Source organism: Mytilus californianus, unplaced genomic scaffold (assembly GCF_021869535.1).
Source record: "Mytilus californianus isolate M0D057914Y unplaced genomic scaffold, xbMytCali1.0.p SCAF_1, whole genome shotgun sequence".
NCBI lineage: Eukaryota > Metazoa > Mollusca > Bivalvia > Mytilida > Mytilidae > Mytilus > Mytilus californianus.
Genome location: NW_026262581.1, coordinates 1,797,978 through 1,813,488, shown reverse-complemented (window position 1 = coordinate 1,813,488; position 15,511 = coordinate 1,797,978). Strand labels below are relative to the sequence as shown.

The window sequence follows — 15,511 nt, the reverse complement described above, 5'->3', positions numbered from 1 at the left end:
AGTTGTTGAATCCTTCTTAACAGGATGATGCGGAATATAATGTACAATACCTTTACTAATATCGGGATCCTTAACCTTCTCAATAAATCCTCGGTGTTCTTGATCCTTGATTATCTGTCCATATACCTTAAGCAATTTGGGATCTTGACTTAATTTTCGAATGACGCTTTCAGTTCTTCGTTTCGTAACGAAGAAGTTGGTAGGTAAGGGTTCGTGATCTGGTTTCCACGGCAACGTTGGAATTGGACCAAACAACAAATAACCAAGTTTTGACTTTATGGCGGTTGGACAATTTCCTCTTAATATTGTATCCTCTATGAAATCCCAATAGAAATCAGCTCCGATGAGCAAGGAAATTTCAAAAGAAGAGTTGTCTTCTGTAAACGGATGAGCTAAACGTAGTCCTTTCAGGTACTTGAATTCTCATATACCATTACCGATGTAATTGGTTAATGGGCTGGCGATGTTTGGTACTACTAGAACCTCAACTGGAATTTTCATTCTATTTAACGACTCTACAAATATGCATGCTCTTGACAAATGACGGACTTTGTTGTCGGTACTTCCAAATGCCGATAAATGTATGGTTTCTGTTCCTAGTATTTGTAAGTCTATTTTCGACGCTAACTCCTCGGTAACAAAAGATTGCTGTGCTCCTTCATCAAACAAAATGTGCAGATCAACGTATCGATTTCCCCCAACTGGTCAACACAGTTTTTAGAAGCACGTTCGAACAGGATGAATGAAAACTTGCGGCAATCAATGTATTTTCGCTATCATTAACTACAGCATTTAGTGACTTTTGCTTATTATTAGTACATGTATTTTCATGGCAAAGACTTGTGTGGTGCTTTTTATGGTACTGGTGGCAGCAAAATTTCGATTTACAATCTACAGAACGGTGTGATCCTAAGCAGTTAAAACATAACTTCTTTTGTTTGACGATTGATAGGCGTTTGTCGTTATCTGTAACATTTGAGCATTTTGCAGGGTTATGTAAGTTCTGGCAAATATGCAAGGTTTTTGTCGATTATTTGGTGTTTGTCTCTCATGGTTATCGAATGTATCTACTTTACTCGGTTCACCTTTTCTATTAGCGCTTGTCAAAAACGATGCGGTCATTGCGTTAGGATGCATTAAATCCATAAACGACGACGAGCGTTGTCCAGCTTCAATTATAGTGATTTCTTTCAAAATTCCACGTCTCAAATCAATCAATTCCCAATTATCGGAACCGTTTTCACGAGCTAAGTGTTGTCGTATTTCTGACGGAAGCTTGTTCAGTATTATCGGAATAAGTAATGCACCATACGATTCTCCGGAGTGGCCTAACGATTCAAGACCTCTTATATATGCCTCTAACTTGTCGTAATACCCATGTAGACTGAGTAGGTTGTTTTGTGGTGCTCTAAGTTCTAGCATAGCTTGCATATAAGCATTTGTAATCTTATGCGATTGTCCGAAGCGCTCCTTTAAAAGTTTAATAGCTTCCATGTAATTTGAGTTTGTGAGCGGTAAACCGTCAATAGTTCTTGCAGCATCATTAACAAGCTGGGATTTTAAATAACTAAATTTCTGTACGTCTGTGAGTGTTACATTGTAATGGACGGAAGATTCAAATGAGTCCCAAAATGTTTGCCAAGTCAGAATTTCTCCGTTGAACATGGGTAATGTAAGTTTCGGCAAATGGTGATTTTGGTTGCTAGGTTGCTGTACGGGATGCATTTGTGTTGTGTACCGAACAGAACTGTGTTGATTAATGTTTTCAAAAGTGTGAGAAGGTAAGGCCACAATTAAAAATATTTCAGTTTGCCCAAACCCGACCCATGACGACTGGGTGTGGGTAGGTAGGTAGGCAAATTCTTTTTTTTTTTATCAGAATTTGCATGAAAATATTAAAACAGTATATCTTTTTTTCCGTCAAACCTTTGTAGAGACAATCAAAAGCCATGAAAAACTGTCTGCCATTTTCACATGTTTTACTTCTTTACAGGGATGTCACTAGGTTTTGAAGTAGCAGGATTAATAATTAAAGTGGCAGGCAAGGATTGCGGACGTCATACACGTCCGGTGCGACGAGATCACCGCGAGGGGTCGCCCATCACGGCGAGGGGGCGCCCATCACGGCGAGGGTTTTTTTTTTCTAAAATGGTGCAAAAATCCTGCATTCTGGGGGTATCTGAACTCCAATTTAGTCCTAATCAAACACCATTTTTTTCTATAAAGTTGATCACATAAATATTATTATCACTATATCAAGACTTTCAGGTAACAAGTAGTTGAAGTTGTTTGAGGAAAATGATGAAGGCATGACTCTGTAAGACATGGTGATCATTCAGGAAAAGATTCAAATTTGATCTTATTAGTTGAAAATATTTTTAGTTTTAACTGTAGACATGCAATTATTCAAATAATTCTAACCCATAGACAACATTTTTTTTTATTTCTCAGTATTAATAATTTCACATACTTATTACAATAAATCAAATGATGAATTGGACTGTTGCAGGCAAAAAGGTGAGTCTTTAAGGATGTACTTTGGTGAAATTAGAAAAATGTAGAATTTAAAATTGATATTATAAGTCAGAAGACTTCGAGAGCATTTAAGTTAAGATGCAAACTAATGGAAAGAGAAGAAATCTACAATCTGCTTAAATTTTGGTATATGACCTTTTATGAGTTATTAATTAAAGTATTATATATGAAAAAAAATGGGGGTCATGGGGCAAAATATTTTACCCTGTATTGTAGGAAAAAACCAGAGTCCAAACATCTGACAGAAATTCCAAAACCTGACCTAAGTACATCCTTAAATGCATAATCATGCAGGGCTCACACTACTTCAGAATCTTAGGGAGAAGTGACTTCTCTTTTTGAAACTGATAGGGAGAAGTGGTGAGATTTGAAAGAGAAGTGCTCCTTTGCACACAGTGCTACAATGTTTTGGTTTTTACTACCTATAGTACAAAGGGTCATATGTAAATAATGTTCTTTAAATATTGTTCAATTCATATCTGAGTAAACAATTAAAGTAAAAGTTCAAATTCAAAGTTGTTTAAGTTTAGGTTCTTGTGAGAAACTACCAACTAAATATCTAGCACTAAAAAGATTTTTTTTTATGACAAAAAGATAAAGAAATTATAATATATAAATCACAATTCAATTAAAAAACTATCTTGTTTATCATGTTTATGAATTTCAGTGTTTCTCATCAAAAGATATACAAAGTTAAGCTGGGCCATATATATTGATATTAGTATTATAGTCCCAGAGTTCATTAAGCAAGTTTAATCAATATTTTGAAACAATCCATATATATGGAATTATATACATTAATCAAGTAAATATAACAAATAGTCTGTTAATGCGTGTGGAATGCGTAATTTTTCCATTTGGGACCAATTTCCTTGTCAGCTATTCCATTCATGCGTCCGTAGTTATTATTGTAAAAATACGGATTCCGGTCATAGCTGGTCCGTTTCCGATCCGTAGTAAGAAAATAGTTAATGGCGGACGAAGAAAATTTACAAAAATAAACGATGTTTGACTAGCTATTTGGAAAGGAATATAACGTTTTTAATGCAATAAATGGATTAAACATTTACTGGAGGCAATTTTTATCACGTTCAAATGAAGTAACAAACTTATTTTGTCACCGAAAGTTAGTTTGATGTACGATCTCGTGTAACAAGTACCGGAAGTGAATGAAGTGATAAAAAGTTGTCTTTTTATTAAATAATCTGCTTCACACTGTAAAGTCAATGCTTAAATCTCTGTTCTTCAGAAAATGAATCGTTTATGTCTGAATTTCTTTAATTATCATTGTTTCATCGACTTGGTAAAAAATGAAAACTTTGTGAAAATATTATTTTTGACAAAGCCGGCACCCAAGCAGAAGTAACCGTTCGTTAAATCAGAAGATAAAAACTGAGAACATCGAATATCGATTAACTGCGTCTCTTACACGCTTTCTTTAAATCTTATTCACAGTTACTTTCAAACGCAAAGACGACGTACATTAAGTTTTATACGATGACGGAGCGGACATGAAAAAGATCCGAAAAAAAAATTCTTCCAAAAAACGGCAAAAAAAGAATTTGAGTCGGCGGGTTTTTTTTGGGTCGGTCGCGTTTGGGCAAACATACAATATTTTTATTTTGGCCTAATGCGTGATCATGCTGTGGGACATCAGTTCATACTTTGTTTGCGAATGTTTTCCGTATATGTCGTATTTTGGTGTTCAAAAAGAATTTGTATTCATCTGCATTAAAAATTTCTTCCTCAATGTCCTCCTCCTTTAAGGAATTCATAATATCTTCGTCCAATGCACTAACAGTTTTCTGTTTTTGAATTAATGTTTCTAAAAGTTAATCACTTTTTTCATTGTCAAAGTTTGAATCATCATCTTCCGCTTTCCGTAAAAGTCTCTTTACTGCACTTTTGTGACCAGCTCTGACAGCTTTTAGCTTGCTGTCCATCTTATCCTGGTCACGGCACCAAAAATGTGAGGAATAAACTAAGTAAGTCGTATATGTACTTTGCGTATAATATTTACAATGGCGAAGCCCATACAAGGTGAAAGTAACATCACAAACATGTGAACGTAAATACGGGAAACGTAACGTTATTACTTCGTACTATTCTCAACATAAATGGTTAACAATGTGTTGGAACAGACCAATTCTATAATGGTTAACAATGTGTTGGAACAGACCAATTCTATAATGGTTAACAATGTGTTGGAACAGACCCATTCTATTCTATAATGGTTAACAATGTGTTGGAACAGACCAATTCTATAATGGTCAACAATGTGTTGGAACAGACCCTTTCTATAATGGTTCACAATTTGTTGGAACAGACCCATTCTATAATGGTCAACAATGTGTTGGAACAGACCCTTTCTATAATGGTTAACAATGTGTTGGAACAGACCCATTCTATAATGGTTAACAATGTGTTGGAACAGACCCATTCTATAATGGTTAACAATGTGTTGGAACAAACCCATTCTATAATGGTCAACAATGTGTTGGAACAGACCCTTTCTATAATGGTTAACAATGTGTTGGAACAGACCCATTCTATAATGGTTAACAATGTGTTGGAACAGACCCATTCTATAATGGTTAACAATGTGTTGGAACAAACCCATTCTATAGTGGTTAACAATGTTTTGGAACAGACCCATTCTATAATGGTTAACAGTGTTTTGGAACAGACCCATTCTACAATGGTTAACAATGTGTTGGAACAGACCCATTCTATACTGGTTAACAATGTGTTGGAACAGACCCATTCTATAATGGTTAACAATGTGTTGGAACAGACCCATTCTATAGTGGTTAACAATGTTTTGGAACAGACCAATTCTATAGTGGTTAACAATGTTTTGGAACAGATCCATTCTATAATGGTTAACAATGTGTTGGAACAGACCCATTCTATTTTATAATGGTTAACAATGTGTTGGAACAGACCCATTCTATACTGGTTAACAATGTGTTGGAACAGACCCATTCTATAATGGTTAACAATGTGTTGGAACAGACCCATTCTATAGTGGTTAACAATGTGTTGGAACAGACCAATTCTATAATGGTTAACAATGTGTTGGAACAGACCCATTCTATAGTGGTTAACAATGTTTTGGAACAGACCCATTCTATCATGGTTAACAATGTGTTGGAACAGACCCATTCTATAATGGTTAACAATGTGTTGGAACAGACCCATTCTATAATGGTTAACAATGTTTTGGAACAGACCCATTCTATATTGGTTAACAATGTGTTGGAACAGACCCATTCTTTAATGGTTAACAATGTGTTGGAACAGACCCATTCTATAATGGTTAACAATGATTTGACAACAGTTCATTATTGTCATAAGACAAACAACTACATATTATGATATTGGCATGATACAGGAAGTACAAGGGTGATTTAATCCAATTGAGAGTCATGCTCTCCATAAAGTTCAGGAGATTGGCCTTTATAGGGAGAAAAAAACATTCAAAGGGTTTCATCTGTCACTTATTTTGTATTTTGTTTCTCAAGATTATTACTTCCTTTTCGAGGGATTCGTCATCAGGGGATTTTTCATTTTCAAAAATAAAATAATTAAATGATGGCTAAATCTACTGAAATATTAAGACTTGATAGCAAAGGAATTTACAGTATTTCATTTAAAATGAAACACAACTAAGCTGAGCTGAAGTACTTAAACATATAACACACAAATAAAATAAAACATGTGTCACAATCAAACTTGTCTTACAAACATCGATTGTACCAATAATATCTGACAAATTGAGATTTGTGTAATAAGATTTTTTCTACCATGGATTGTACTCAAATTTCAAAGTGATTTGGTTTGACCTACACCAGTATTACCTTGTACTCATAGTGATTTGGTTTGACCTACACCAGTATTACCTTGTACTCATAGTGATTTGGTTTGACCTTCACCAGTATTACCTTGTACTCATAGTGATTTGGTTTTACCTTCACCAGTATTACCTTGTACTCATAGTGATTTGGTTTGACCTACATTAGTTTCACCTTGTTCTCATAGTGATTTGGTTTGACCTACACGAGTTTTACCTTGTACTCATAGTGATTTGGTTTGACCTTCACCAGTATTACCTTGTACTCATAGTGATTTGGTTTGACCTACACCATTATTACCTTGTACTCACAGTGATTTGGTTTGACCTACACCAGTATTACCTTGTACTCATAGTGATTTGGTTTGACCTACATTAGTTTCACCTTGTTCTCATAGTGATTTGGTTTGACCTACACCAGTTACCAGTTTCACCTTGTTCTCATAGTGATTTGGTTTGACCTACACCAGTTTTACCTTGTACTCATAGTGATATGGTTTGACCTACACCAGTATTACCTTGTACTCATTGTGATTTGGTTTGACCTACACCAGTTTTACCTTGTACTCATAGTGATTTAGTTTGACCTACACCAGTTTTACCTTGTACACATAGTGATTTGGTTTGACCTAAACCAATTTTTCCATGTACTCATAGTGATTTGTTTTGACCTACACCAGTTTTACCATGTACTCATAGTGATTTAGTTTGACCTGCACCAATTTTACCAAGTACTTATAGTGATTTGATTTGACCTACACCAGTTTTACCTTGTAACTGTTTCTCTTCCCACTGGATCTCCTCAACAAACTTGTCTAGTTTGATCGGACTTGGCAAATTTATACTAATGTCTGGGATAGAGGGATCTTTGGGAGACTTGGCTAGGGTCTCTCTTATTTCCTCAAAAGCTTTTTCAAACTGAATATCCATTGTAAGATCACTGGGTGTTGTTTTTATACTTTTGTCATAAACAGGCAGAGCAGTTTTAGGCATTCTTATGAGTTCATACTCTGCCCTTGGTATTGTTTTCGGTTGTATAATAGTTCTTAATGGTACTAAATGATCAAACATAGAATAAGTTCGTTGAGGAACTGATGAAAAATTAATAAATACAGGTTAAAAATAATGATAAAGTCAGCATGGTCACAGAATTGATTCTGTTATTTTTACGTGTTGGTTTAACAAACATGTTTTCTTTGGTAGTGTATATGATGTTACTAAAGGGCATTTGTGGTTTTATACATAAATATGAATTGATTATTCCAATCAGAGAGAAATAAGATATGAACTATGGCATAAATCCCATTAAAAGAATATCAGACTGAATTAGTAAACAGACATATATTTTGTATATCATCATATAACTGAAATGGCTCAAAATCTATAAGCATAAAAAAGGTCAAAAACAGCTCTCATAAAAAAATGTATTTTACCAATACCATAATTCAAAGTTATCAAACGAAACATAATACAAACTAAATCTGCAACTCATCATTATAAAACTACACATCAAATATTCACTCAATATCAGACAATTTCCAAAATATGTATGCAAAGAGAGATACACATCTTCAATGTAAACACATTCTAGAAAATTTGAAGTTTCAGGGCTAAAAACTGTGAGAAGTTGAGGTTCCTATTCATCCCATACTCAACAATCACCATATTATATCCCAGCAACAGGTTTGGTAAGCTCTTAAATATACAAAGTCTAAACAAGTTGTAAATAAATAAAATAAAAACTATAAAGATCTGTCATCCCTTTAAGTATTAATCAGTTCTCATGGTGACTGTAAAACTTTTGTTATTATGACATCACCTAATACAATCCTACACTGAAAACTTTACAATGCTTTTCACATACTCTTCCAACGGTTCTCATAGTAATGGCTATAGGGTCTTCAGCAGGAAATCAAGTGTAATATATATACACACACCACAAAGTGGTGATGCAGGTTTGTTGTTACTCAGAAAAGGATACTTCACAATACAGAAACTAAAAAAAATCAAGTTTGTCATATGTTTTTGTTTAAATGTCCTTTGGTATAATTCATATAAATAAGACAATGTAATTAATACTATAGTTACCAGGAGATGCAGCTTTTATTTCTTCTAGAGTTCTTAGTTCATCTTTTGGTTTCTCTATAGCTTGCTCTGTTTTCTATAAATATGAAATAAACTATCAGCTACTACTCCTAACTGTATAAAACATATATATGGTCTTATTCTCACAAAAATTTGTACTTTTTTTCTACTGGTACTGTCTAAAATGTAAAGATTTATACAAATAGTTTATGCTGTCGCTGCGGTATGAGCATCCCTGTCTCTCTCACTTTGCAACATTCATTGCAGGCAAGACAAAAAATTGCAATCTGTTTGATTGAGGGATAAAGTATTCATCCTCCCTAAATCACATAATCTATATCTTTTGAAAAATCAAGGATAATTTCTTTTGAACAGTATAGTCAGTTTAAGAAAAAAACATAATTATATTTTGTTGTCAAATAACTATCCAAGAAAGTTTCAATACTCTATCCAGAAATTTATATATGTGTTTGGAGTAAATAGGAGGGTTTGAAAATGCTCCACATAACAAAAATTTCCCTAATGAAGCTTGGTAGTAAATAAAAAGTAGCTTTATATGTGATTTGTAGATGATAAAAAAAATATAGCTAAAATTGAATATGTATTGTAATAAATATATATAGCAAACAGAAATTAGATAAACTGCATACAGTGAGAGATCATCTAAAAATACAAAAAATCAGTAGGCACTGAGTTCTAAAACAAATACACAATTACCTATACAGACATATAAGTCAGATAATTCTAAATTTCAAGGACTGTAATTGGGTCATTTTGATTTGATATTTGGGTACATGTATAGCAAGATCTTTAAAGGTGAAAATACCTCTTGTTCTGTAGTCTCATCAGGTGTAGTTGGTCTGCTACCTGTAGGAGTCTGTACAGGGGTTGGACCAGGAGAGTTTCCAAACTGTGGCATTTCAAACTTCAATTTCTCTTCATCTTCATCATTATCATTGAAATCTGGAACCTCTCCATTCTGTTGGGCTAACATCATCTGCTTTCGTCTCTTCTTTCTTTCTGTAAACATATAGCATATCTATCTTAGAAACAATACAACCATATTTTGAATCCACATAATTAAAAGGAGGTTATATTTTTCATAAGCTATCAATGTATAATACCGGTACTATAGATCAATCGGATTAGAATCATTGTATAAATATGCTCTTCAAACAATCTCATATATTATAAACAAAATTTATTAACTTTATTTCACGATTGGCCCTTTCCGGCTGAAATCATGACGTTTAATTTTTGTGATTTTCTCTTATATAAGAGAAGACCAAAGATTTACAATTTTGCGATGATTTATATTTACATTTTTTTTTCTTCTCTCGAAAGTTGCAAAAATAAGTTGGTTTACAGTAATTCTCACACAAGTCAAGTATATTTATTCAAAGAAGATTTTTTTGTAAACTAATTTAGAAGGACAACTATATCTGATGGGGTTTGCCATCAAGTATAGGTTTCAAATTTACTTGAAAATCAACCACTGTAACAGCATTCAAGCATAAAGTTTAAAAATAACAATTATATATTTTTTTATATATCTTCAGGAACACTGATATTCTCATATAAGATAACCTAGGATTCAGACTTCATTTGGTTTCAATTGGCACCTGGTAACAGAAGTATTTAAATATAATAAAATGAACCTAGAGCAAGGTGATCTAAAAACAGTAATCAAAATACATATATTATAATGATACTAAAATGATACCAATATATTGAAATGATACTAAAATGATAAGAAAATTTTAAAGTGTGTCAAAATTTAGAAATAATTCTCATGAGATGTACTTTGAAACTAAAATCAAGAGTCTCCAAGGATCCTATATTGCTCACATGGCATTGTTGTATAAAATTTATCAGTGTTGATACAAAGCACATAGAAAATTTGTGTTGAATGTAAACTGTGTGGGACAAAATGTTGTTGCTGATTGTTTTTGCTAGCATTATATTGTGTCAATCATAGTTTTCAAAATTAGGGGGGAAAAAAGATTGTGATTTTAATAAGGAGTAAACAGTCAATTGACAATTTAAATCATATTGATTTATTTGAAGATCTTGTGTTATGGATAATTGTTGTTGTTCAAAGTTTAAGCCTATCTATTATAGTTTTTAAGATATTAGGTAAAACACTCAAGTTGGTTAAAAAAATCATCTTATAAGGGCAACAACTCCTTTAAGGAGTAGACCGATGATTCTAACATATTAACCAGGTGTAATATAACAGACAAATGTCTCACCTTTATGTAAATACGATAGTTTAATGCAAAAGTTGAAATTAAAATAAATATACTTTAACATGTAAACTATGCAAAGTTTCAAGGTCAATAGACCATGACTGAAGGGGCAAACAAATCTCCATACAGCATAGAAATGAGATGAGCCAATGCTAATAAAACTGTATACCAAATATTATTGATCTGCTACTAGTGGTTCACCTTAAACTGACCTAATCAAAAACTTTAACATATAAACTAAGCAAACTTTTCAAGGTCAATAGACCATGACTGAAAGGGGGCAAATAATCTCAATAGAAATGAGACATGCCAATGCTAATACAACTACATACCAAATATCATTGACCTACCACTAGTGATTCCCCTTTAACTGACTTAATCATAGACTTATACATTGTTGATGCTGCCACCACTGCTGCTAGAAGCAGCACACCTAAGTCTAGCATTTTTTACTTCATCAAGGTTACGCAAAAATCATTAACCAATAATTTTGTTTATCTGAAAATATTCTGAATATCCCAGCTGCTATTAAAACCTAGAAAATAATATCTATTTCTCTATACTTTTATTTTTCAACCGAGGGACAAATCTGTGAAAACCATAAGTAAGTAATAAAATAGGTTATATGTGCATCTGTGCAGGTTAAACCATAACCAAGTAATTATGCAAGTAATGTGTGCATCCATACATTGTGAAACACAAAACAAAAACAAAGTGAAAAGTAAAACAATATTGAGATAAACTATCTATAATGCAGGATAAAAAGATAAAGCATTCTTCAGAAAAGTGGAGGAAATAAACTATCTATAGTGCGGGATAGAAAGATGAAGACTTCAAGTGCTCATCAGAAGTGTGAAGGAGATATTCTGTCTAAAGTGCAGGATAGAAGATAAAGCACTCGTAAGAAGTGTGTAGAAAATTTCTGCAGTGTACTCTATTCTGAGGTTTTACCTTTTTTACTCATGGTCAACAATCTTATCTTATGTTTATTTCGTTGTTGTAAAGCTAATTGGTTATTTTTTTCATCTTCGGCTGAAAACAAATTGTTAGATAGAACATTGCTACACATGCAAGAGTAATAACAGGACTATATATACATGCAGATGCCATGCATACTATCTACATAAATTTTTCCATATATAGATATACTACATAACATTAGGTAATCTACTAATACAGGGATCAGTCCAATAAATTAATATAAATACAGCTAAGTAATGTACTTTATACTAAATCATTGTAAAACATTTAGTGAATGAATGTAAACCTCAAATATGAATTTCAAAGTTAATAAATCATCAACAAATGGGTCAGTGTGACCTTCATTATTCTGGTTGATTGCCTGCTCACTAAGTACTTTAAATCTTAAGGTATATGAGCAATGCATTTTGATGATAAACATAACTGCATTATAAACAATTAAAAAAAAATCAATAAGTAACTTTATAATCAAATATTGTTTTGACTGACTACTCACTAGTACTGACACAAGATATATAAACCTGATACAAAACACAAGGATACAGAATAAGATGACTATATCACTATTCCTCAGATTCTAGACATGTGTGCACTGTGATGACTATACTGATATGGGTACCAAGGGTCTTCCAATAGTCACAATTACATATCAAACATGTACCCGGGGTCTTCTAATAGTCACAATTACATATCAAACATGTACCCAGGGTCTTCCAAGAGTCACAATTACATATCAAACATGTACCCAGGGTCTTCCAATAGTCAAAATTACATATCAAACATGTACCAAGGGTTTTCCAATAGTCACAATTACACTAAAAGTGTGTAAAAAGGGTATTTCTAATAGTCCCCATTAAATTTTTGAGTGTGTACCCGGGGTAATTCCAATAGTCATTACCAAATTAAAAATGTGTCTAATGTTGCTTCCATCTATATCATTTGGTCTCTAGTAGATAGTTGTCTCATTGACAATCATACCACATTTTCTTATTTTTATAGAGATGATCATTGATGGTAATTGAGAGAAGGTAAATAAATCTGCCTATCTGGATGATATAGCGGTCTACTCTCATACTATGTTAGATGCCTGAGATATAGACATAAGGCTATAGGGATTTCAGTCATCCAGTTGTATGAATTACACATTGTAAATGGAGTACCTTTTGGGTGTGAGTCTGCCAAGGACAACTGCATGTCCTTAAGGGGAATATGTGTCAACTATTTTCTGATTAACTAAGTGTGAGATGGATATGTTCTTTTTGACTGGGCCCGAGTTGGTGGTGTTACATCTTACACAGTCTACCCGAATTTTTTGGAATGATCGTCTGTTTGCAAATAATTCCGCTCAAACCAGTGCTAGGGGCCGTATTAAACTTGCAGTGAGGTGAGAGTTTTTTTTGCCAAAGTTGAAGGTCCCACTGTGACTTTGAGATGAAGAACAGGAATACAATTGCTGTTCCTTTGCTTTTTGTGTTTTTTGCTGTGCACATACTGAGTTTGAGTCATGGATGAATACCCTTTATGTTCTATTGATGCAGAAGACAACAATGTTGCCAGAAACACAAAAATTACACATAAAAAAGTGGGAACAAATAACTAACCTACGTTCAAATCATGTAAATCCCTTTAGAATTAAAAAAAAAAATGTTTGAAGGAATAGCATGACCTTCAAATCAATCAATACTGAGTGCTTAACTAGGTAGCATCTCTTGGTATGCATGTATCACCTCCATGAGAATATAAAATATCACAAACTTAATAAACTTAAAGATCAGACAATTCTTCTGGTATCTAAAGATCTCAGATCGTGAAAACATGTCTCTCAAACTTGAAGGAGTGTAAAAAATATCTTAACTTCACATGCCATCTCAAAGTTAGATAGGAAGAGTATCTGTATACAATACTTATAGTAGGTGCTATCATCTATACTCATGCATTACAACATCCATTAGTTACAACATCATTTATGTCTCAATCATTTCTTACTGCAGTAATTAATATACAAAAAAGGAAAACTATGCCTTTAAAATAAGGGGATATAACTCTTACCTTTCTGCTTTAGATGTTTAATTGTTCTCTTCATGTGTTCTAACAGGTCAAACTTGCTGACTTCAGAATCCATTGTTAAATCCCACATAGACAGACTATCAGGGGTCAGGATGGGTGAGTCATAGATATCTGATGGAGCAAAGGATAGGGTTGAATCTGTATCAGAATCCTAGAAAACAAAATTATTAAAAATGTTCATTTCTTCCACAGAAGACAATAATACTTCCGAATTGAAAACTGTCAATCAAATAATGTGACAGCAGACTTAATATTTATATTTCTCATAACAAGCATGTTTTATAATGATTTATACTAAACTGTTTTAGTTTAGTTATAGATATGGACTTTCTAAATTCTAATAACTTTTAGCTGACATCTGGCAACAGTTGAATACTATAATGTATATAGAAATCATTATGTGTTCTGGAAAAAATGTAAGATCGATTAAGGCAATTTCTGGGAATGCTGTGTACCAGATGTGGATCCAGGATTTTGAAAAAGGGCTCCCGAACTAGGCAACATTTGGAGAGGAACATGTAAATAGTCTATACATCAACCATAAAAGTAGCTCCATAAGTGGGACCTGGCCACCCTGCAACCCCTCCTCAAATCCACCTTTGTGTACAAATAATGTTAAATGGATTCAAAATGTGAATTCTTATTTTCTACTTATCCTTTCACATAAAAAATTTGGAAAATTTTCTGAGCTTATGGTGTCAAATTAATGAATGGCATCTATAAAACATATTAAGGTTTATCTTTATTATATTTTTCATTCATAGTTATAGCTTAATGGTTTGATACTGATAAATTAAATTTGGATGGGTTATACCATTTGGGAAGAAGAAAATCCTGCTGATTCTGGGGTCAACAGGTCAAAAGTCAAACTCACTGTAGTTATAAACTCTAATAATTTTTTTTTTAATTTCATTTGTTGCCAGGAATGAAGTTGTGTGATCAAGTAACACACTATCAACTAATATAATGTACATGCCAATAAATACTTTATTATCTCTGCTTCTTTACATTTGTAATCAGATCAGTATAAAAGTTGTTTTGAAAATTAATATCAAATCATAAAACTTACCCCATCTTCATCATCGGAATCTGATTCAACCTTTCCTTCAAGAAAATCCTGTGTAAATTTTTTATCTGGAAATGGCACCTTAAAAACAAATAAATGCATTAATCCATGATTACAAAGTTCATCTCATTATTTAAATTGTGAAAAAAAAATGCTATTAGACTGATTTGGCCCACAAAAAATTATTCTCATACAGTTAAAAACGATGATTTACATATTTTTTATTTCTGAAAAAAAATTAATATTCAGTGAAGCATAATGAGCAGTTGAAAATGACCTAATTTTTTCCTTGAACACCAACTTGATTAGAAAGGTTTAACTCAAAAGTTGTATATGATTATACTTCCCACAGGTCAACTTAACCAAAGTCAGTGAAATGAACAAAGTAATTAACACTGCCCCTTTTTGTCTTGAATAATCAAGTCTTGGTGGAACATGCTGCTTCACACAGCTAACAAAAAGGATGTTTTACTTTCTAGATAATTATCTAGTGTAAACGGTTCATGGTTGAAAATGCTGCCTACACCCAGCTAACATAAGGGATGTTTTATCTACTAGCTAATTCTCGAGTGTAACTGGTTCTTGGTGGAAAATGCTGTTTTTCGCACAGCTAACATAAAGGATGTTTTACTCAGTAGAAAATTCTCTAGTGTAACTGGTTCTGGTGGAAAATGC

General features: G+C 33.1%; 1 protein-coding gene across 8 annotated transcripts in view; it reads right to left on the bottom strand.

Annotated features, from left to right (window-relative positions):
• The window catches only part of LOC127730555 (uncharacterized), a 90,548-nt gene that overhangs the window by 43,910 nt on the left and 31,127 nt on the right, over window positions 1-15,511 (bottom strand). For 6 of the 8 annotated variants that reach the window (XM_052239032.1, XM_052239109.1, XM_052239245.1 and 3 more), the window contains exons 21-26: window positions 14,840-14,917; window positions 13,753-13,921; window positions 11,674-11,754; window positions 9,300-9,493; window positions 8,477-8,549; window positions 7,159-7,479 (exon numbers count right to left, since the gene is read on the bottom strand). In XM_052239032.1, the coding sequence (XP_052094992.1) occupies window positions 7,159-7,479; window positions 8,477-8,549; window positions 9,300-9,493; window positions 11,674-11,754; window positions 13,753-13,921; window positions 14,840-14,917 (916 nt within the window). The remainder of the gene's footprint in view (window positions 1-7,158; window positions 7,480-8,476; window positions 8,550-9,299; window positions 9,494-11,673; window positions 11,755-13,752; window positions 13,922-14,839; window positions 14,918-15,511) is intronic. The other 2 variants (XM_052239317.1, XM_052239184.1) reach the window with 2 other exon arrangements.